This window comes from Blastocystis sp. subtype 4 (assembly GCF_000743755.1).
Source record: "Blastocystis sp. subtype 4 strain WR1 chromosome Unknown seqid_0135, whole genome shotgun sequence".
NCBI lineage: Eukaryota > Bigyra > Opalinata > Blastocystidae > Blastocystis > Blastocystis sp. subtype 4.
Genome location: NW_014569412.1, coordinates 1 through 19,151, shown reverse-complemented (window position 1 = coordinate 19,151; position 19,151 = coordinate 1). Strand labels below are relative to the sequence as shown.

The window sequence follows — 19,151 nt, the reverse complement described above, 5'->3', positions numbered from 1 at the left end:
TTTAATCATTCTTCTTAGAGTACTTAGTTGTTATCTCTTCTTCTGAGTAATTCCACAATTCCTTCAGCTGACCTTTATACAGTGCCGTACCGAAAGATGCAATGAAACAAGCAGGAACAATATACAACAAAGCAGGCTATACATCAAACATCCATTCCAAGCATCACTTGAGCATGCTTAAAGTACAGCATTACGACCACCGTAGCTAGCAATGCCAATGCGTAGAATACACAACAAGTATGGAAATAAGGTTTCTTCCAATCAGCAGATGTCAATGTGTCCTTTCCTTCCTTTCGAGCATTGTAAGCATCAAAAGCCAGCAAAAATGCAATGAAGAATCCAGGAACCACAACATCTCCCAAGCCTAACATACTGTAGTATTCTCGTGTGTATTCATTCGGTGCAGGAAGAGCCTTCGGGAATACAAACTTGATAGGTCCTTTCACACCCGTAGCCACCTTCACCATTACCTCAGTTCCAAACACCCAGAAGATGTCGTATAGGAATAGACCAGCCATAAGAATAAATCCATTTTTAAAGGATCCGATCGATTCATAGCCCAAAGACTAGATATGAAAGAAGTACCAAAGACCAACGATGATCACAATCGAGATACCGAGAAGGTTGTTACCTGCCCAATGCTGGGTGAAGTAGTAGAGAATTCCAAATGCAAAAGCAAGTGGATATGCAATCACATCGCAAAGACGAATATCCGTAGAAAATTTCCATGCTATGGAATTAACAGCGTTTGAATCCTACGCCACGTCATCGAAAAGGTATACAACACCTTGGGAAAGTGATTCTCTAGAACCAAATTGAAGCAGCCAGCAAGCGTAGCAGAAGAAACAAATACCAAGTACAGGAAAACAAGTTGTTTGACAACATCCTCGTTAAAGTACTTGAATGCAAGATACAGCGAAAGAAGAGATCCAGATGCGATAATGGGGAACATTTTGGCATCGTTCTTGCTCATTTGATCTTCCTACAGGTCACAAAACCAACCTCCTTGTACCTTCTTTGTGAATATCGAAATGTAAGAACCAATATATACCAAACACACCGAAATGAGAATGGTTGATACATGAACCGGAATCACGATAAATAGAGATGCCACGACCCAGAGAAGCAGAATCGCAGTTGCTGCAATAAATGGTTTATTAGGAATGATCCGAGTCATCACACTTACGTTGATCTGCCTGAATGACAATAATCGTGAGTATCCAAAAATCGCGGTTCTCATTCTATAATAAAACCACGAACTGTTCATTATTCTCACATTCATGACGCTTCCTAAGTGGTTTCTCTCATTTTTCGTGTTGTTGTTGTTGGTGCAGAGTGCTTCTTCCGTACAACTCTCTAGTCTGTACATCGTCCCATAAGATAGTGAACAATAGAAATAAGGCACCTCAGAAGGAGAGAGACCATGATGTAGTTCGTGAAGTGGAACAACTCCAATCTGTGATGAAACAATCGTTTCAATTGGAAAATCGTCATTTAAGAGATGGAAATGATCGCCACTTGAACGGCAGGCGTTTTCATTTCAATCATCATCGTGAACCTAGACAAGGGATTTGGGGTAGACTCCGTCATGATGCAGATCCTAAACGCCACCATCATCACGTACATGTTTGGCGAATGTCTGATCAGTAGAAGAATCCTCATTCACATTCGTGGATAGATGGATTCACCCATAGTACGGTGATGATTTTAAGTATGGAGTTTATGGATAAAACCTTCTTTATTTCGGCTATTATGGCTATGACTCACAACAAGTGGGTTATTTTAGTAGCATCTGTCACTGCTCTGTTTTTAATGAATGGAATTTCATGTGCCATGGGTATTGTGCTACCAGTGCTAATGTCTCGTACTGTCACCGTTTCTATTGCATCAGTTCTTGTAGAGAAATTAACTGTTCCTTTTATCGCTAGTTCACATTTTTTGGAGTGAAGATGATCATCAATGGAATCAAGATGGACAAAGAGTTGTTATGAGGAATAGTCTTTATTCGTAGTGATCATAGTGAATTAGAAGAAGCACAACAGGAGATCAACTCCAGTTTGAAATCGGAGGAAATGTCAACCGAAGCATCTCCTCTCATAACAACTCCCACAACAGAAGCCAAAATCTGTAAACCTTCTGATAGTGTTATGGTTCAAGTCTTTCTTATGATATTCTTTGCAGAATGGGGTGACCGTTCTCAAGTGTCAACAATTCTCCTAGCAGGAACGCATCCCGTTCTTTCTGTTTTCTTTGGAGGATGTGTTGGTTACTTTGTGACATCCCTTCTTGCTGTTTTAGGAGGATCCTTCTTGGCTACCAAGGTGTCTCCTCGAATTGTTACAATCGCAGGTAGTGTATGTATCAAGTACATGACTTATAGGAGGTGTTATGTTCCTGCTTTTTGCCATCCAGATTGTATTTATGAAGTAGTTTGTTCTGTGTTTTCTCAAACAATACAAACGATTCGAATTAAGCACTCTCCTTCTTCTCTTCGGAAGCCGTTGATTCTTCGGGCTTGGCTGCGAAAACATAGGCTTGAGCATTACGGAAGGTTGAACCATCAACCAGACTCTGCTTGTGCAACTTGTACTCAACAATAGTAGTAGGATCCAGACCCAAAATCTCACGTAGTCTGTCTCTATACATCACTTCCTCTCTTCTCTTCTACCCAATAGTCGAAAAGGATGTGTTTGCACTGTTCCATACACTGATCATATCCTCCTTCGTACGACGAGCCATCATAACTCCCACCACATTGGGGTCTTCAAAGGCCTCACCAATAGCGGCAAACACCTATACATCACTCTCTTGATTCTTACCTACCAGATCCTGCCACAACTTGCCCAACACTCCCGAAGTTCTCTTCACCTTCAGAATCCAGCAACCACCATTTGGGAACGTCTACAAATTACCTGCAATTACATTTCAAACTTCCCAAGCAGGAATTAACTGCTCACGGAACAAATAGTAGTTACAGTCCTTATCTAAGGCAGAAGGACGCTTCATGTGAATGTAATATCTAGAAATGAAAGATCGAGATCTCCATCTACCTCCAGAAATCTTCAACAGTATCAAACGTTCCAATTCTCTTTAGGTTTTCGGTGTAATTGACACTACAAAATAAATAAATGCAAAAAATAGAATACACTTGTTGGCCTCTTGGAAGCTTCTTATCATACCTATCCATGAAGACTTTGCGACCAATTCTACCAGAATGACCATGCAGACTGAAGTTTATGCGTTTTGGGAATGGTCTCTATGTGTTATCCCACCCCTACATCGAGTTACCTTCAGTCGATTTCTCAGGAGTAGTCTCCTCGGGGACCTCCTTCTTCTCATTCTCAACAACCTTTTCTCCTTCAGCAGACATCGATATTCCTTTTTTTGGATGACAGATTCTCTGCCAGAAACAGAACGGATTTTGGTTTACTCTGGAAAACGTATAGTAGTCTCTTCTCCTTGATATTCAAAGGGTCATATAGGTTCTTATGAATATCGGAGTGTCACAAACCAGAAATGTGTATGTGTGGATGGATGGATCAATGGAAGGTTCCTAACTCCTTTGTGAGTTCATCATTCTTTTCCACCCAACTGATTTCTCTTTCATTTTTTGTCTGTGTGTGTGGAAAATCGTTCTATAACGTATCATGCATCCACCAAAGAGATATTCTGTTGAACTTGTGAACGATGAACGCATTGAAGAATTTGGACGATGCTACATCCCTAAAGTGATTATGAAACAAGAGCGACTCAGCTCGGGAATGACCATTATATTGTCTACATCGATTCGTGGTGAGGTAAGTGCTGTGAAGTACAGTAATTGTGTAGGACTATTGTTTTGTTGCAGTTGTGTGGGAGAAACCATCTCCTTCAAATTCTATCATTCTTTTGTATCCTTGCTCTTATAAATCTCCTTCCAACGCATTTCCACAATCTAAATACGTTGCTGCTTCCATTACTCAATTTGCATCTCCGAAAGAAGCTCTTCGGCTTGTAATGGAGACACCATTACAACCACCTTCCGTTTCGTTCAATCGTCGATTATCTCAGTATCTCCATCGTTGTCCTGTTTTTCTAGGAGGCTGTGTTACAATAGCAAATCATTCGTATATGATTACATCGTAATATCTATTATCCATATCAAGGCTAGTTCTTTACCTAGTAATTCCATTCTCACTTGTCTCATCGACACTACTGTGATACTGAAACGAACTCAGTACTCCTCTGAAACACTATCCCCACCTCCATCCATTCTCTCCCTTCACTGTCCTCTTCCAGGTCTCTCCGAGTGTTATCGGGTTCTTGTTACTTCCATTCTCTATCATCGTATCTTCCAGAAGGAGTTGAATTCGGGTTCACTCCGTCTTTTTAAAGGTATTCTCATTACTGGAGATCATGGTCTGGGAAAGTCTGCTGTGGTAGTGGCTCATATCATGATCAATTCTAGATTCAAGCTGCTATCCAGTATTGCAAACCCTACGTGAACTCTCTTGTTCAGACACTCACACCAGCTTCCCTGGAGAATGTGAATTATGGTGATGGGGCACGATCGATTCAAAGTGACATTCGAAAGAGAGTTTGATAGATAGAGGTATTTTCTAATGCTTCCAATTTCGTTGAGAGTAGTGACCAAAATGTGGCTATTCTTGTCATTGATGATATCGATCGGATTTGTGTCAAAAGGTCTGAATATGATCACGAGAATGTTCAGATTGTCTCTCAATTCCTTACCTGTCTGGATGGGTTGTTTGTTTCCCACCGTGTGTTGGTGATTGCCACCTCAACCCAGCCCTATCTCTTGGACACGGCACTACGACGGGCAGGAAGGTTCGATCGTGAAGTGTCAATCCTTCCACCTACACAAGACGAACGGAAAGAGATTCTGGCTCAGTATTTTGCATCGTATGGGGTGAATAAATGTGTGGAACGAGAGTTGGACGAATTGAGTTTGCTTACTCGTGGCTTCTCAGGAGCAGATCTAGAACTGTTTGTTCGACAGGTAATGATCACAAGTGTGGAAGAATCGTCTGAACTCTCATTCTCATTCCTTCTACGTGTTCTCGGAGGAATCACTCCATCCATCATGAAGAATGAGGAGCGTGTGACAGGTATCCGATGGGAGAGTATTGGAGGAATGGAAGATGTGAAGTTAGAGCTTCACAAAGTGATTCCTGTTTCTTCTATGTGACTTCTAGTGTGTTGAATGGCCTCTGATTCACAAACAGCAGTATCAACGTTTTCACTTAGCACCTCCTCGAGGGATCCTCCTTTATGGTCCTCCAGGGTGTGCCAAGACAACATTGGCTCGAGCCTTAGCATCAGAATCCCATGCCTCTTTCTGGACACTCAATACTTCGCAAGTATTTTCCCCTTATGTGGGTGAATCTGAAGTACTCATTGATGAAATCGTATTATATAGGCCATTATTCGATCTCTCTTCGCTCGCGCCAGGGCAGCCATTCCCGCGATCATCTTTCTTGATGAGATTGATACGTTGGTTTGTAAACGAGGGATGGGAAGCGGGGATGATGTTGTTCAAACCAGAGTGATGGCGACGTTCTTGACTGAAATGGATGGCATTGAGAACAGTAATGGGATTATCATTCTAGGAGCAACCAATCGTCCTGAAATGATTGATGATGCACTGTTACGGCCTGGACGTTTTGACAAACTCATCTACATTCCTCCGCCCGACAAGGCGGCTCGAAAAGAAATCTTCAAAGTATATTCAGAATATTTGCATCCTGATGAAACACTCAATTTAGATGAATTAGCTGAATTGACAGAAGGGTTTTCGGGAGCAGATATCGAGAATATCTGCCGTGAGGCTGTGTATCGGGCACTACGGGAGAATATGAATGTGGACTCAATATCGCAGACAGTTCTAGTGGCTGTTGTGAAATCGACTCAACCGTCCATTACAGGGGAGATGGTTACCCATTATGCAGATTTTCAAAATGCCTTTTATCAGAATTAGCGTGTTTGTTATTCAATACTCGTCTGCAGTAATGAACAAAATAACCGTGGAATCCGTTTCGTATCATCATCGAAAGGACGCAACACTTGTCTCAATCTCAATATGGAAAAGGAAGTGACTGAAAGACTTGAGAAATTGCGCTATATGCAGGAAGAGCTTGGTTTGGATGTCCCTGAAGGAGTGACTGTTGAAGAAGATGAAAAGGGATTCCAGGCACTCCAATCCAAGATCCTCAATCAAATTTCGGAAGTGAAGAACGTATGCTTGTTTCTGGCATTTGTTACGTATTTAGTTAATTGAACAGAGAAATGAACTCACAGAACGGGGTGCCAACCGAAGAAAGGTTATTGAGATCAATGCATCTGTGTTCAAGAAACTAAAGGACATCTGCGGTAATTATGAGAAATTGAAGGAGAAATATGAAAAGGACAGAAAGAAACGCATTGTAGGACATAATTGTATGATTTGGTGTGACATGTGTAGAGAAAGCTGTCTCCTGAAGAATTGAAAGATCGGTTGGATGCACTTGCCGCGATTCAGTCTCAAATTAAACAAGTTCAAGAGAAGAGCGAAGAAGGACAGAAGGCAATGACGTTAGATACGACCATTGGTTTTGCCGAGACAACGTCGTTTGAAATCAAGAAGGCCGAATTTACTCCTGCGAGTTCGGGTGATGGCCCAGGTAATTATGCGTGGTTTGTGTGATTGTAGAATCGACCCAAGAGAAGAAGAAGGAACTATTTGGAGAGGTCCATGGAGATGGTGGTCCTGAACTTACCGATGCCCAGCAACAGGGTCTTCTCCAGATCGAGAAGAATCAGCAGGAAGTGGATCAGATTCTGGAGATGATTAGTTCTGGAATTGATGATCTACAAGGAATGGCTCAAGGAATGAATGATGAGATTCAGAAGCAGAATAAGATGTTGGACGAATTGGAAACAACTGTCGATAAGACGAACGAACACATGAAGAAGGTACAGGAGAAGATGAGTGATACGCTAAAGAAGTCACGAAGTGGAGACAAGTTTTGTATGGATATGGTCTTGATCTTCATTATTGTTGCCGTTGGATTGCTTATCATAAAATTGTTTACATAGTGTGTTTGCAGTTTGTTTGTTGAGACATTAGATATGTTGGAACAAAAAAGAAACTCTCCCAGACGGGCTTGAACCGTCGACCTTGCGGTTAACAGCCGCACGCTCTAACCAACTGAGCTATGGAAGAACTAGTCTTGTTTCTTTCGCCTCTTTTATGAAGAATGGCTCTTTCCAACAAACAACTTACAACAATCCTCCTTTAACTAGAATTCTCCATCGATCCTTAATCTGTTGACCAGTACGATCCAAATTCATTTTATTTCGGATAATGACCCAGTTTCCTGTTCCAAACTCTTTCAATCCTTCTCTCAACAATTCATCTTCTTCTGGAGTCCATTTGCGGCGCTTTTGCGTCTTGACGGTAGCTGTCACTACGGCTTGTGAACGTGCATTTCTACTTGACACTTGTCCCTGCATTGCCTACACCTTCCTTATCACGTCTACGATCGATACATCATCACTTCTCGAATCAAATGATTCTTCATAGGCACTGTCGTGTTCTTCATTCAGTTTCTGCTTCTTGGTTGGGACGTTATCTTCCTCTTCTGATGAGGATGATTGAGTTTCTGAAGATGATACAGACGAATCCGAGTCCGAAGAAGAAGAGGAAGAAGAGGAAGAAGATATTGTGGCTGCTGGAGGAACAGTTGTACCTAGGGAAGAAACCGTAGCAGCAGGGGTTTCAGGAACAGAAACCTCAACAAGAGAAGAACTCTCTGAATCACAATGAGCCTCACCAAGAGTCGCAATCTCGGAGGATGTGATATAATCGAGAATATTCTTCCTCATAAGATTCGATTCTTCAACTAATTCATCAGACTTCACTCGTTCCTTAAGATAATCATCAGTTTTGTCATAACAAGACTCCAACTTGTCATAAAATGAAGATACTACAGGATCCTGAATTTCTAGAAACTTATCAGACACCGCAAATTACACTTTCAACATCAATACTGTCTAGAATCATTTTGGTTGATGTTGAATCCGACCCCCGTTGAATTAACCTGAACTACAAAACAATTTAACATAGTATCAGTACAACAGCCAATAGCTGAAGAGCAACATACGATGTTTCATACCCAGCATTATCCTTCAACAATAGCCTCTACAGTAAATTCATTTCTTATCCCAAACAAGCTTTGAAAACTCTTTCAAAACGAAATTTGGATTAGCCGCTTCATAAACGTTGCTAACCTACTCTCTCAGTATCCTTCAGTTGGATTCTACATTCTGAAAAGCATAATAGAAAAGCAATCGTTTATGAACCTCACTAGTCTCAAGGATGGCTTGATTTAAATCTTTCATTCGCTGCAATATGGCTACAAATTAGCCCCTTCCTTAAGCCATACCATCCACTACTAGTGCATTTCGTTGAAAACACTGGACCTCAAGCATCTTCTTGAGACATGTATTCTTCAGTACAATCTTTTCAGGCTTCAAACGCATTATTTGAAAGGAGAGACATGCAAACTTTGGGATCCCAACGTATAGAACAAACACACAACCATCCCCCAGCATCACTCATCTTCCTCATCCTAGTAAAACTGAGTTTCTGAAAGTCCTTCTCATCGCTATCATCGTTATATGAGAGAGGATTGCTCTCGAAAGCATGTGTCTCTTGTGTCTCTATAGCACCATCTTCATATACCAAAGACAAGGATAGTTTCCGTTGCCTTGTTCCTTCCCTTTCCTTTTCAAACTGAGGTGAACTCAATGAAGGATGTGATTCAATGGACATACTCAATGAAGACATAAACGATTCAGACAAGCTCTCACTACTCCGGTCCTCATCCTCATCCTCGGAGTCTGATTCTTCACTCTCTTCATCACCCACAACATCAGACCAATTCACATAAAGAGGAGAAATATACACTGAACTATCATGGAGAAGATAGGGATCAAACGGGAAGAATGAATCCAGAGGATTATAACCACTTCCAATATCAGTAGTAGCCTTTTCAACTAATTGTAAGAATTATGACACAACATGTACAGTGATCTCCTGAAGCATTGATTTGAGAGGTAATAAGATACTGTACATAATTGCTATTGATTTCATGAATAAGAAGGAGATCCAGTCTTCGACAGACTCGAATAAATTCATTTGCAATCGATGAAATGCAGTACTACTCGTAATACCTTACAATAATCACTACACGTAGTGGATCTAAAGGACTATTCAGAATTCGCGTCCAATCCCACTTTCGTAGAAACGCTAATCCTGAAGATTCTTGTTCAAACCGTCTGCTTGTAAAGCAGACAATATAACAAACAGCTTGCATAACAGAATAAAACACTACATGTCCAGGATCTCCAGGATTTAGTGGACGATCTTGCAAGTCATATCCCTCAATATACTTCTGAACCCAAACCAGAGAAAAATACAGAACACTCCGAACTATATCAATACTCACAAACTTCGCTCGACAGACAAAGGAAGCACAGTAAACACAACATGTCTGTCTTGTGATGACAGGAGCTTCCTCAGAACAATACCAGTCTACAAGTCGACCAACATATCGTTCAACAAAGGATTGATCGTAATGACAGATAAAGAACAGAAGGAATTGCGTATACTTACTACGATGAGTAAGCATAATACTCTTCTCAAAGACCTTCTGAAGAATTCGAAAGAGAATCTTAGCATTTCCTGGATCTGTTGATACTTCCTTCTCCAAATATTCAAATACTAACATTAACAATGAATCCAATTTATCTGATAATGAATCCTATGAATGAAACTTCCATAGAAGAGAAACGCTTGCAACACTTGAAGCAAGAGCTTCTTCATTTTCCTCTTCAATATCATCCAGACGGATCTCTACCTATGGCTTGCCTCAGAACTCAATCATTACGTCTATCTCGATAAGCTTCTCAACGAGAAGAGACAATCCTCGTTCCCGTAACACAGGGGCATAGGAGAACATACGAAGGAGATTCTTAACTGCATGTGTGTGGAGATAGGTCTCCTTTGTAATGTATGGGTAATTGTGGGAGAAGCAACTAAGACATACTTCACCACTCATTGGTGAGACTTTGAGTATGGACTGAATGCAGTTATGGATCAGGTCAATAAATTTGTCTCGAGTATTTGGGGCTAGATATGAAGAGAACCAAGAAACACGAACACATCACGTCTTGCTGATTCGTAACGACAGGTGTCGGAGCCAATACCATCAGTTCACGATACAGCATGTTGAAAATCACCTTGTTGAAGTTACTATTGATCGATGCCAATGAAGTGCAGAAATCCGTTAGGGTGGCAGCAATTTCATAGTTAGAATTAAAGGGAACATGGAGAACTGCAGAAACGAGATCAAAGAAGACTTCCCAATTATTACTGATCAGATTGATGCAATGGCCAATACTGGTAGTCATTGCAATAACTGCTTCGGGGTCCTGCTGGTTCTCAAACAATTGAAGGATCACATTATACGCTTCACAATCACCCTAGACCAATTAAATCTCCTAGTGATAATCGACATACCCTTAGTTTGCACTCTAATGCATTCCTAATAAAACGCGTGGTTTCGTCATTAGCAGATGACTTTCGACGTAATTCATCTAGTTTCATCGTGTCCAATCAATTGAAACCTTTCGAATGCACACAGAGTGAAGAGTTGTCAATTTCCAGAAACCCTAAGCAGCCTAATTCATCCCTTTTCTGGTAGCATGATTTGGTTCTTATTCTGGCCATTCCATTCGGTCCCTATTTTGAATGACAAATTCAGTTCTTATTCTGGCACTTCGGTTCGTCTCCCTTTTCCGGATTCCCAATTCGGTTGTACCCAAACACGCAATCAATCTCGAATCAACTCACAACACTTCTTTTCATGCATGGAGGACGACAACGATAGTTTGGGTGCCTCTGTGTTGTTCGAAGCGTCAAGTCAAGAGTTGGATCCCACCATCCAAACCTATGGTCAGTGGTTGGATGAGTCTCCCATGTTGTTGGCATTACTTTGAACGTTTCACATCCAGATATGATTTCTTGATGGTTCATTCATTGGAGTTCAAATCCAATACAATCGAATGGGTGAAAGGAGCCACGACGTTGTTATTTTCCTCTTTATTTAAGTATAGGCAGAAACGACATCAATATTCAGTGAACAGTCTCTATTTTTCTACAAATGCCCCTCAAGGAGAGCAAAATTTTATATATCAACTTGGAATCCAAATTCCATTTTCAGAAGCAGAAGTCGATTTATCTTACTTTACCGAAGAGGGAAATCGTATCACTTCTGTTGTATTGTGACGGTCAGAGAAACACAGTTCGGGTCGTATCGATGGGAAAGTCACCACATGCAGTCGAATCAATCATGATGGAGTTGTATACCAGTAAGAATGAGTATTTTGTAACATCTAGACTACGTTATTGTCCCTCCTGTTCGCAATGCGTCATTGCTTCAGGTGCTAATGGTGCCATTAATCTCTTTGATCTTCGCAAACTACCATCCAGTCCAATTGACATCTACATGCATCCAGAAAACACGTTCCTGGGTCAATCTTCAACTTGTCACGGACTTGATTGGTCTGTTGTCACGGATGGACGTGTGGCCGCTGGAAGTGATGATGGAAAGGTGTGTGTGTGGGATGCATTGGGGAATTCCCAGCAACCCATCGTTGAGTACCGTGCTCATCAACAAGCCATTTCGGTAAAAACATCTTCTCCTCTTCATCTCTAGTCTGTGTGTTGGCATCCATCAGATGCATCGACTCTCTTCAGTGGAGGAATGGATGGGCATGTCTACATGTATGATTGTCGGACAAACACACAGTCACCAGTCATTCAGCGAGACGGAGCGATCCACACGGTATCAGCACATCCAGTGGAGCGGTTCTTACTAGCAACTGCTGGTGATGAGAACACCGTGTGTTTGTGGGATAACCGCAATCTTGCTCGACCTATACACTCTCTGGTAGGACATTCAGGAGTTGTTACCGAGGTTGAATGGAATCCGCTCAATTGCAGCTGCTTGGCTACTTGTGGCCGAGATAAACGAGTATGTATCTGGGATTTAGGGCGAATTGGTGCTTCGATAGCTACTGAAGAAGGTCCACCAGAATTAGTATTTGTTCATGGAGGTCATACTAGTTTTGTCAACGGGATTGCTTGGAGTCCGAATGTATGTGTGAAGGAACTCATGAAATGTAGACTCCTTGGATGATTGCCTCTACGGGAGAGGATTCCCTGTTACAAATTTGGAAACCTGCAGAACCCATATATATGGATTTGGATGTATATGAGAAGGGTCAGGGTGTACGATTATGGTTTGTTTGTTTGTAAGCAAGAATGATAAAATTCCCGTGGATTCCGTCAAAACAATGTCAACAAGGAACATGTCAGAGAGTGGATAATGGCCGAAGAATTATCGATTATTCACGAACACGCATTGTTTTTTGACGAAATCCTGGATTGTATCCCCGCCTCCTTGTATCTACAGCCAACAGAGGAGGAGAATAATCGTTGGAAGAAATATCTAAAAGTTCGTGGCTTATTATGGAACATAATTCAATAGAAGAATGGTAATGCGGAAAAGATTCAGGAGATGAAGGAAAACGCATTGAAGAAACGAAAGGAGAAATTTAAACCAGAAAATGATACAACGATGGTCGATAAGATTACAGAGAGGACCAAAAAGGAAGCCGAGACAGCAGAAGAGGTTGTTCCTCCTGCTATGTCTACTCCGGTAACTGAACGTTTGGTTGAGTATTTTGCGTGATATATAGCTGCTAAGTCGTTGGAAGAGCTTCGAGAGAGGTTAAATGCAAAGATCGAGATGTTAAGGAGGAATCGAATTGAAGCTGCAAGGAAGAACGATCAGAAACAAAGAAGCAAACGAAATGGAGGTGTTTCAAAGGCTGAAACTAAGGAGAAGCGCGTAAAGACGACAAATGTAGAGAATAAGCCCTCATCCGTGGAGGTAATCGCTCCGTCTGTTGCTGATGTTATTTCAAAGTGAGTCTGAATGTAGTGGATGATAGTCAGTATGCAGTTTGGAAAGATCAAAACCCAGAAGGAGGTAGACACAAGTTTGCGTCCAAAGGCCCGTAAAGATATTCACACGTTGCTGAAGCAGGCTCAACGGAAACAGGAACGTCTGAAGGAAATGAAATCAACGGAGGCAGGAAGAGTCGGAGAGATTGGGAATCGTGATGAATAGAAAGAAGCTCTGAATCTGGAGATGGATGAGGCCCTGAGAAAAGTAGAGGGAATCAAGAAGAAGGACAATCCTGCAAAGCTAAAAAAGGCATGGATGGCTGAGTTGTTTGACTATAGACGTTAAAACAGCAGCAACAGAAGAAGAAGAAGAGTCAGGAAGAATGGAAGGAAAGAATGAATGCAGAGAAGGTAGAGAAACTATAGAAGTGTAACGGGTAGAAACGACAAAAGGAGAAGGCAAATAAGCATCGACCTGGGTTTGAAGGAAAGAAGAAAGGTTTTTTGAATAAGAAAGATAATTGAGTGTGACTTTAGTATCATTCCTTTTATTCTGTTTCTTTGACAGCGAATCGAAGCACAATCTATTTGTTGAATTAACAACTTCATCTTGTTCCGATGAAAAGTGTGGTTGTATACGTCGTAGTCATGTAGAAGAGGAGAATGAGTATTCAATTCTAGAATCACATGTTTAGTTGGAACGGTCACATTGCATTACTCTAGAGGTATCATTCTTCATGAAATGAAAGAGAAAGCGAGAGCTGTCACTTGGAGTAGGACTTGTTCTGTTGGTCCACTGTAGTGGAAGGAAATGATCAAAGTGATATGGCCCTGTATCCATGTGATGAAAGGGGTGTCATCTCGATTGAACATTTCATCGCATCTCACCCGGATTCATTTATTCCATGTAATCCACGACCTAAACACTATCAGTATTGTCAGATGCATTACTTAGTGACATGGGATTCAAAGAAGCGAGTGTTGGAACGCTACAGTAAGTCTCCTTATCATCACAGTAATACTGATATTTCTATTGTAACCCATTCTTCGTAGGGATTGGTGTGCTGTGTCATTTCTAGTGTGGGTCGTCTTCATTATTTGAAAGATTTGTTAGAACGATGGTCTGGGTATCTTTTTTTGTCTATGTAATTATCGTAGACCATTATCTCTTGCTATCTTTGCAAAATGGTCCGAATTCTCGATTATCGAGGATATGATGGTGGATATAAAACGAAGTAACATTCGAATCGTTTTGTATATTGTGGATGATCGACATCCTATTCAACCTAATGACAATTGTATTTATCATGATTATGTACGAATCTTTCAATGTACTGATGATTAGAATACAACAGAAGGAGTGAGTCTGGTATGCGATCGTTTCAATGCTTCCATTTACCCAATTAACACTCTACGGAATTTGGCTATCAATTTTATTGATACATCCCACTTTTTGAATCTGGACATGGATTTATGGCCTTCTTGTTGTCTTGATAATGGAGTATCACCTGTAGATGGTCTTTACGAAGGTTTATCTCTTATTTCCACATTCTTACTCAATCAGGATCGGATTGCTTTTGTTCTTCCTGCATTCCAATTTACCCCCAAAAAACGAGCCATTTGTAAAGAGGTTGAAAACTGCTTCAATAGCTTGAGTCGATATCTCCCAAAGGATAAACCATCTCTGTTGCGCTGTATGAGAAACAAGGTGTGTCAAATTGCCAATGGCTTCTTACCTACTCATGTCTGTTTTTTGATTGATTCTTATTTCTAGCGATTTGTGGATGATGACTGGTGGACATTCTCGACAAGTGTTCAGGATTTGCCTTGTATCCCATATGCTATTATGGAACCGTATACATTGTTGAAGAGAACGGAATCAACTCCTTTGTACGATGACAATTTCATCAACTACGGATATAACAAAGTACAATTCATTGATGAACTGGAATACAAGGGTAAGAGATGGATAATTGATTTATGCATAGGGTATATCTTCAAAGTACTCACTGTTGGATTTGGATTTGATATTCCGCACAAACCGTTAGTTTCTAGTTAAGGTTCTGATGTTTAGATCTGTTTATGCTAACATGTATGAAGAGTCGTGGAAGGTAAAGAAGGTTATAAATGAGGATGTTTACAAGGACTTCCTCTATCGACTTCATCAAGAACCAAGCAGGAAACGGCAGGAAATTTGTAATTATTCAAGTGCTCTATTGAAGTACAAAAATCAGTTTTAGTGTAAATGTACAGTTTGTTTGTTGGGAAAAAAGTTAGGTATTAGTTCCACGTTTTCTTTGTTCCGATCTGTGTTTTCATTATTGTTTCATTCTTTCTATTGTTTACGGTTATTTATTAACTGCTTACCATGTTTTACACTTCTTTACACTCTGTAAACTAGAAGTCAGGATAATGAGGGATAGGGACAAACAAGTCACGATTATACTAAGAATAAACAGACTGATGAAGAAGTTGGTGTAAATGTACGTTAGGTGAAAGAAACTGAATAGTAGAGTATGAAGGAGGGAGAAGTCATTTTTGTTCCCCCCAAAATCCCAAAGAGGTTGCGGTCAGCGAAGATGAGTATTCCTCAGATTGATTTCCCTATTATATCAATCGAGGTAGCTCTGAAGCGATTGGACAATCTCGTTCATCATACCCCTATCTACAAGCGAAATGTTCTTCGGACTCTTCAAGTTGTAAATGTATGGATTCTTTGAGTGAGTTGAACCATAGAGCAGCATAAAATACTGCTATAAAATTGATCTTGACACGTTTTATCAACGACGATGTGTTGAAGTAAATAGTACTCAAGTTCTTACTCCAGAGGTACACATACACATTTGATGATGACCAATAGGATTTGGAGAATACGTGGGATGTGGAGTTTTCTCAGCCCGAGTTGTTCGTGGATACAACCTCGGAGAAGATTGTCAATAGTTCGGTAGATACATTTATGAAAGTTCGTTGTGAATATGCGACCAGTCAGCATTGTGCTTTGGTAAATCGAAGTGAATTGGATGACAAGGTGTTCATGCGATGTAAAGGTCTTTTAGTGTATACGTAGGTAATGAGAATCGAGGTTCATTCGTAGCATGAAGGGTGTTCAGATCGCACCTGAAGACGTTTTTTTAGATGATGGTGTAAATCAAGTTATATCTGTGTTATTAGAAAATGCCGCTGAAGAAGCAAAGGAGAAGAATGCCAGAATCGAGTATCAACGCCTGTTCGTTTCTCTTATTCCTGTACGAACTATGGACTGTGTGAGTGGCAAAAGCGAGTTTAGCGTTTCAGTTTATGATTATGATAAAAAGGTCATTTGTCAAAACTATCCATGTTATCATTATGGTCTTGTTGGGAAGATCATTAGTTCTTTTTCTCTCTAATAGAGGTTCCTAGTTGTTAGAAGTTCTATATTCTTTGGGTTAATAATGATGGTTGACCCCATTTGTTTGTTTCTAAGGACTTCATTTTGGCGGGAGTATTGAGGAGTTTCATTATAATCTTGTTGCCTCCAAAAACAATAATTCTTATATCATGAATGAATTGAGTGCAAATAGTCTGGCTAATGCCTCAGCACTTTCAAATATCGATGGACTCACTCTTCAGGTAGTTTCTTTTCTAGTTCGTGATGGGCAGATGGTGAACATCCGAATCATGAATAGTGATCAGAAAACTGTTCGATATTTGTATGGATCATTGTAGGAAACCTTATTTTTAGATTCAGTCTTTCTGATGGTTCTAACACGATTCGTGCATTAACTAGTATGCCTTTTGTTGAAGTATGGATTGAATTTGGTATATCAATTGTTTAGAAGATTGAAAGTGGTGAAATTCGCAAGAATACTATTGTTCACATTATCTCAAGTCGCAAAGTCCGTGATAGGTTGTTGTTGTAGTATTTGGTTATTCATAGTGCTTTCTATGTTACGGATATGACTGTTGTAAAACAGATGGATTATGTAATTGGTAATCCTCTTGGTGGTGTAGGATTGTGTTCAATGTTTGAAGAATAGTCTGTCAATCAACAAGCCCAACAACAGCAACCTTCGGCATATCAGCAACCTGCTGCTCGTCCGCCTGTTCAGCAGCAAGCACCTGCTTATCAGCAACCACAAGCTTCGTATCAGCAACCACCGCCATCCTATCAGCAACCACAAGCTTCATATCAGCAACCTCAACCATCTTATCCTCCTTATCAACAACAATCTTCCTATCAACAGAATCCTCCTAATACGAATATGCCATTGAAGAATGGACCTGTTGGAGGCAATTACCAAGTGGATACAACTCGATTCAATCAAATCCCCATCTCAGCAATTCATCCTTATCTCGATAAGAATTGGTACATCCGTGTAGAGTTTAATGAATGAGAATGACTTGTAGTGTCGTGTCACTAGCAAGAGTTCGGTGAGATCATTCAATTCGCAACGAGGAGAAGGAAAGCTCTTTAATGCAGATTTACTTGTGACTCATGAATGAATTTATCATCATTAGGACAGTGAAGGTTCTGAAATCCGCATTGCCTTCTTTAGTGAATGTGTTGATTTGTTTTATGAATATCTTCAGCAAGGGAAAGTTTATGACTTCTGCAATATGAAAGTGAGTTTTGCAAATCGAAGATACAATCCTTTGAAGAATGAATATGAATTAGCAGCAAATCGATTCAGTCAGATTTGAAGTAGTGAATGATTTATAGCTCAGATTCAAGAAGTTGTTGACGATAGAGCGATTCAATCTCAACATTACGATTTTGTGAGTATTGCAGATGTCGCAAAAATGGAACCCAGAAAAACTGTTGATATTCTTGCAATTGTGGAATCACATGAACCAATGAGTGAATTCCGTTCCCGAAAAGGAAATGAAATGAAGAGAAAGCAGTTAACAATTGTTGATAGCAGTAATAATGTATTTGTCATTCTAGTCTGTTTAACATAAGTCGATTAACTTCACCATCTTTGGAGACAATGCGATGATCACAGATGATCGTTTAGCTGGTCATCCTGTTATTGCTATTAAAGTATAATCATTTTATGAATAATAAGCTTAGAATGCTGTTGTTAGTGATTTCGGAGGTCATTCTCTGAGTGGATTTGATTCGACTTCATTCACATTGAATCCCGATCTCCCTCAGACTGTGGGTCTTCGACAATGGTATACCAATCAAGGTGGTCAAGCTTCTGTGAGTCTGAGTGTTCCTGTACAACCCACAGCAGCAGACCCTCTGAAGCGAAAAACACTTTCAGTGATCACTGTGGGCATTTGAAAGACGAGATTTAGAGCTAGGATGAACATCTTGGGTTTGGTGAGAAGCCTGACTTCATTACAGTTAAAGCAATGGTTCGTAATATCCCTCATGAGAGAGCCGTGTTTTATCCTTCATGTGCAAGGTCGAAATAATGGATCTGATTTGATGATGTAGTCCCGTGGGAGCTGATGGAAAGAAATGTCAGAAGAAAGTGACTCAAGGACCAGATGGAATGTGGGTGTGTGAAGCCTGTGGACAGTAGGAATTCCAGAAATAGGTTGATATTCAGACGTTTTGCAGCTCCAAGTTATCGTTATATTGTGAATCTTGAGATAATGGATCATACAGGAAGTACCTATGTCTCAATGTTTAATGAAGATGCTGAAGTATTATTGGGAATGCGTGCAGAACAATTGAATGAACTAATGTTGAGTAATAAGGATGAATGTGATAATGTATTCAAACGGGCTCTTTTTAAGGAGTATGTCTTTACGTTACGTGTGAAGGTAGAAATGAAGTGAGTTGGTGAGGTATAGGCTGAGACTTCAAGTAACTTTGAAGGACGTGTTCGAAGTACTGTTCAACGTTTCCATCCTGTCGATCAAAATCAGGAAGTTGAGAATATGATCGCTATCATTGAAAATCTGTGTCTATGAGTTTATTCTTGTCAGTTGTTTCTTATCCATAATCCTTATTATGATCATCATTTTCTGTCAAGCAAGTTCACCGATTGTAGGGCAAAGGATTCTTTTCAACAAACAATCCACTCATGACGACAGAACCAGATTTGTTCACATCTAATTCTTCTTGGCCTTCTCAGCAGCAATAGCAGCAGCACGGATGCTGAGCTTACGCTGAGTCTTGAGTCCCATAATACCACCACCCCAC

General features: G+C 40.4%; 13 protein-coding genes across 13 annotated transcripts; 8 read left to right on the top strand and 5 right to left on the bottom strand.

Moving 5' to 3' along the window:
- Position 1: 1 nt before the first annotated feature.
- Positions 2-1,177, bottom strand: JH06_2283 (hypothetical protein; the record flags this gene model as incomplete). The annotated part of the gene is made up of 5 exons (XM_014671794.1): positions 2-136; positions 168-566; positions 597-730; positions 760-982; positions 1,061-1,177. The coding sequence occupies 5 exons, from the start codon at positions 1,175-1,177 to the stop codon at positions 2-4; spliced, it is 1,008 nt and encodes a 335-aa protein (XP_014527280.1).
- A 284-nt stretch (positions 1,178-1,461) lies between these two features.
- JH06_2282 (hypothetical protein) lies at positions 1,462-2,430 on the top strand (the record flags this gene model as incomplete). The annotated part of the gene is made up of 5 exons (XM_014671793.1): positions 1,462-1,620; positions 1,651-1,896; positions 1,929-1,981; positions 2,012-2,349; positions 2,381-2,430. The coding sequence occupies 5 exons, from the start codon at positions 1,462-1,464 to the stop codon at positions 2,428-2,430; spliced, it is 846 nt and encodes a 281-aa protein (XP_014527279.1).
- A 39-nt stretch (positions 2,431-2,469) lies between these two features.
- Positions 2,470-3,370, bottom strand: JH06_2281 (eukaryotic initiation factor; the record flags this gene model as incomplete). The annotated part of the gene is made up of 8 exons (XM_014671792.1): positions 2,470-2,638; positions 2,669-2,793; positions 2,824-2,901; positions 2,932-3,019; positions 3,051-3,113; positions 3,147-3,179; positions 3,211-3,256; positions 3,289-3,370. The coding sequence occupies 8 exons, from the start codon at positions 3,368-3,370 to the stop codon at positions 2,470-2,472; spliced, it is 684 nt and encodes a 227-aa protein (XP_014527278.1).
- A 277-nt stretch (positions 3,371-3,647) lies between these two features.
- Positions 3,648-7,074, top strand: JH06_2280 (putative cell division control protein; the record flags this gene model as incomplete). Its single annotated transcript, XM_014671791.1, has 11 exons — positions 3,648-3,797; positions 3,829-4,121; positions 4,151-4,418; positions 4,448-4,559; positions 4,590-5,164; positions 5,196-5,390; positions 5,420-5,932; positions 5,978-6,235; positions 6,270-6,422; positions 6,461-6,659; positions 6,689-7,074. 11 exons carry the CDS (start codon positions 3,648-3,650, stop codon positions 7,072-7,074), a joined length of 3,102 nt encoding a protein of 1,033 aa, XP_014527277.1.
- Positions 7,075-7,257: 183 nt separating this feature from the next.
- On the bottom strand, positions 7,258-8,520 carry JH06_2279 (telomeric repeat-binding factor 2; the record flags this gene model as incomplete). The annotated part of the gene is made up of 6 exons (XM_014671790.1): positions 7,258-7,494; positions 7,519-7,982; positions 8,029-8,083; positions 8,114-8,179; positions 8,302-8,393; positions 8,424-8,520. 6 exons carry the CDS (start codon positions 8,518-8,520, stop codon positions 7,258-7,260), a joined length of 1,011 nt encoding a protein of 336 aa, XP_014527276.1.
- A 769-nt stretch (positions 8,521-9,289) lies between these two features.
- On the bottom strand, positions 9,290-10,001 carry JH06_2278 (RNA polymeraseI-specific transcription initiation factor RRN3; the record flags this gene model as incomplete). Its single annotated transcript, XM_014671789.1, has 6 exons — positions 9,290-9,349; positions 9,375-9,472; positions 9,493-9,553; positions 9,579-9,803; positions 9,834-9,899; positions 9,930-10,001. 6 exons carry the CDS (start codon positions 9,999-10,001, stop codon positions 9,290-9,292), a joined length of 582 nt encoding a protein of 193 aa, XP_014527275.1.
- A 142-nt stretch (positions 10,002-10,143) lies between these two features.
- On the bottom strand, positions 10,144-10,648 carry JH06_2277 (hypothetical protein; the record flags this gene model as incomplete). Its single annotated transcript, XM_014671788.1, has 3 exons — positions 10,144-10,171; positions 10,205-10,524; positions 10,562-10,648. 3 exons carry the CDS (start codon positions 10,646-10,648, stop codon positions 10,144-10,146), a joined length of 435 nt encoding a protein of 144 aa, XP_014527274.1.
- Positions 10,649-11,393: 745 nt separating this feature from the next.
- Positions 11,394-11,759, top strand: JH06_2276 (histone-binding protein MSI1-like protein; the record flags this gene model as incomplete). Its single annotated transcript, XM_014671787.1, is given in 2 exon segments — positions 11,394-11,422; positions 11,441-11,759. 2 exon segments carry the CDS (start codon positions 11,394-11,396, stop codon positions 11,757-11,759), a joined length of 348 nt encoding a protein of 115 aa, XP_014527273.1.
- An 864-nt stretch (positions 11,760-12,623) lies between these two features.
- Positions 12,624-13,361, top strand: JH06_2275 (hypothetical protein; the record flags this gene model as incomplete). The annotated part of the gene is made up of 4 exons (XM_014671786.1): positions 12,624-12,774; positions 12,805-13,033; positions 13,064-13,208; positions 13,239-13,361. The coding sequence occupies 4 exons, from the start codon at positions 12,624-12,626 to the stop codon at positions 13,359-13,361; spliced, it is 648 nt and encodes a 215-aa protein (XP_014527272.1).
- A 596-nt stretch (positions 13,362-13,957) lies between these two features.
- On the top strand, positions 13,958-15,255 carry JH06_2274 (glycosyltransferase-like protein; the record flags this gene model as incomplete). Its single annotated transcript, XM_014671785.1, has 7 exons — positions 13,958-14,064; positions 14,095-14,142; positions 14,174-14,330; positions 14,361-14,759; positions 14,790-14,973; positions 15,004-15,058; positions 15,090-15,255. The coding sequence occupies 7 exons, from the start codon at positions 13,958-13,960 to the stop codon at positions 15,253-15,255; spliced, it is 1,116 nt and encodes a 371-aa protein (XP_014527271.1).
- Positions 15,256-15,383: 128 nt separating this feature from the next.
- Positions 15,384-16,401, top strand: JH06_2273 (hypothetical protein; the record flags this gene model as incomplete). The annotated part of the gene is made up of 6 exons (XM_014671784.1): positions 15,384-15,407; positions 15,439-15,498; positions 15,529-15,720; positions 15,752-15,844; positions 15,876-16,078; positions 16,110-16,401. 6 exons carry the CDS (start codon positions 15,384-15,386, stop codon positions 16,399-16,401), a joined length of 864 nt encoding a protein of 287 aa, XP_014527270.1.
- Positions 16,402-16,552: 151 nt separating this feature from the next.
- On the top strand, positions 16,553-17,695 carry JH06_2272 (hypothetical protein; the record flags this gene model as incomplete). The annotated part of the gene is made up of 8 exons (XM_014671783.1): positions 16,553-16,624; positions 16,655-16,716; positions 16,737-16,797; positions 16,831-16,901; positions 16,932-17,001; positions 17,032-17,370; positions 17,402-17,482; positions 17,513-17,695. The coding sequence occupies 8 exons, from the start codon at positions 16,553-16,555 to the stop codon at positions 17,693-17,695; spliced, it is 939 nt and encodes a 312-aa protein (XP_014527269.1).
- A 657-nt stretch (positions 17,696-18,352) lies between these two features.
- JH06_2271 (hypothetical protein) lies at positions 18,353-18,919 on the top strand (the record flags this gene model as incomplete). The annotated part of the gene is made up of 4 exons (XM_014671782.1): positions 18,353-18,405; positions 18,438-18,521; positions 18,553-18,769; positions 18,800-18,919. The coding sequence occupies 4 exons, from the start codon at positions 18,353-18,355 to the stop codon at positions 18,917-18,919; spliced, it is 474 nt and encodes a 157-aa protein (XP_014527268.1).
- Between the last annotated feature and the right edge of the window lie 232 nt (positions 18,920-19,151).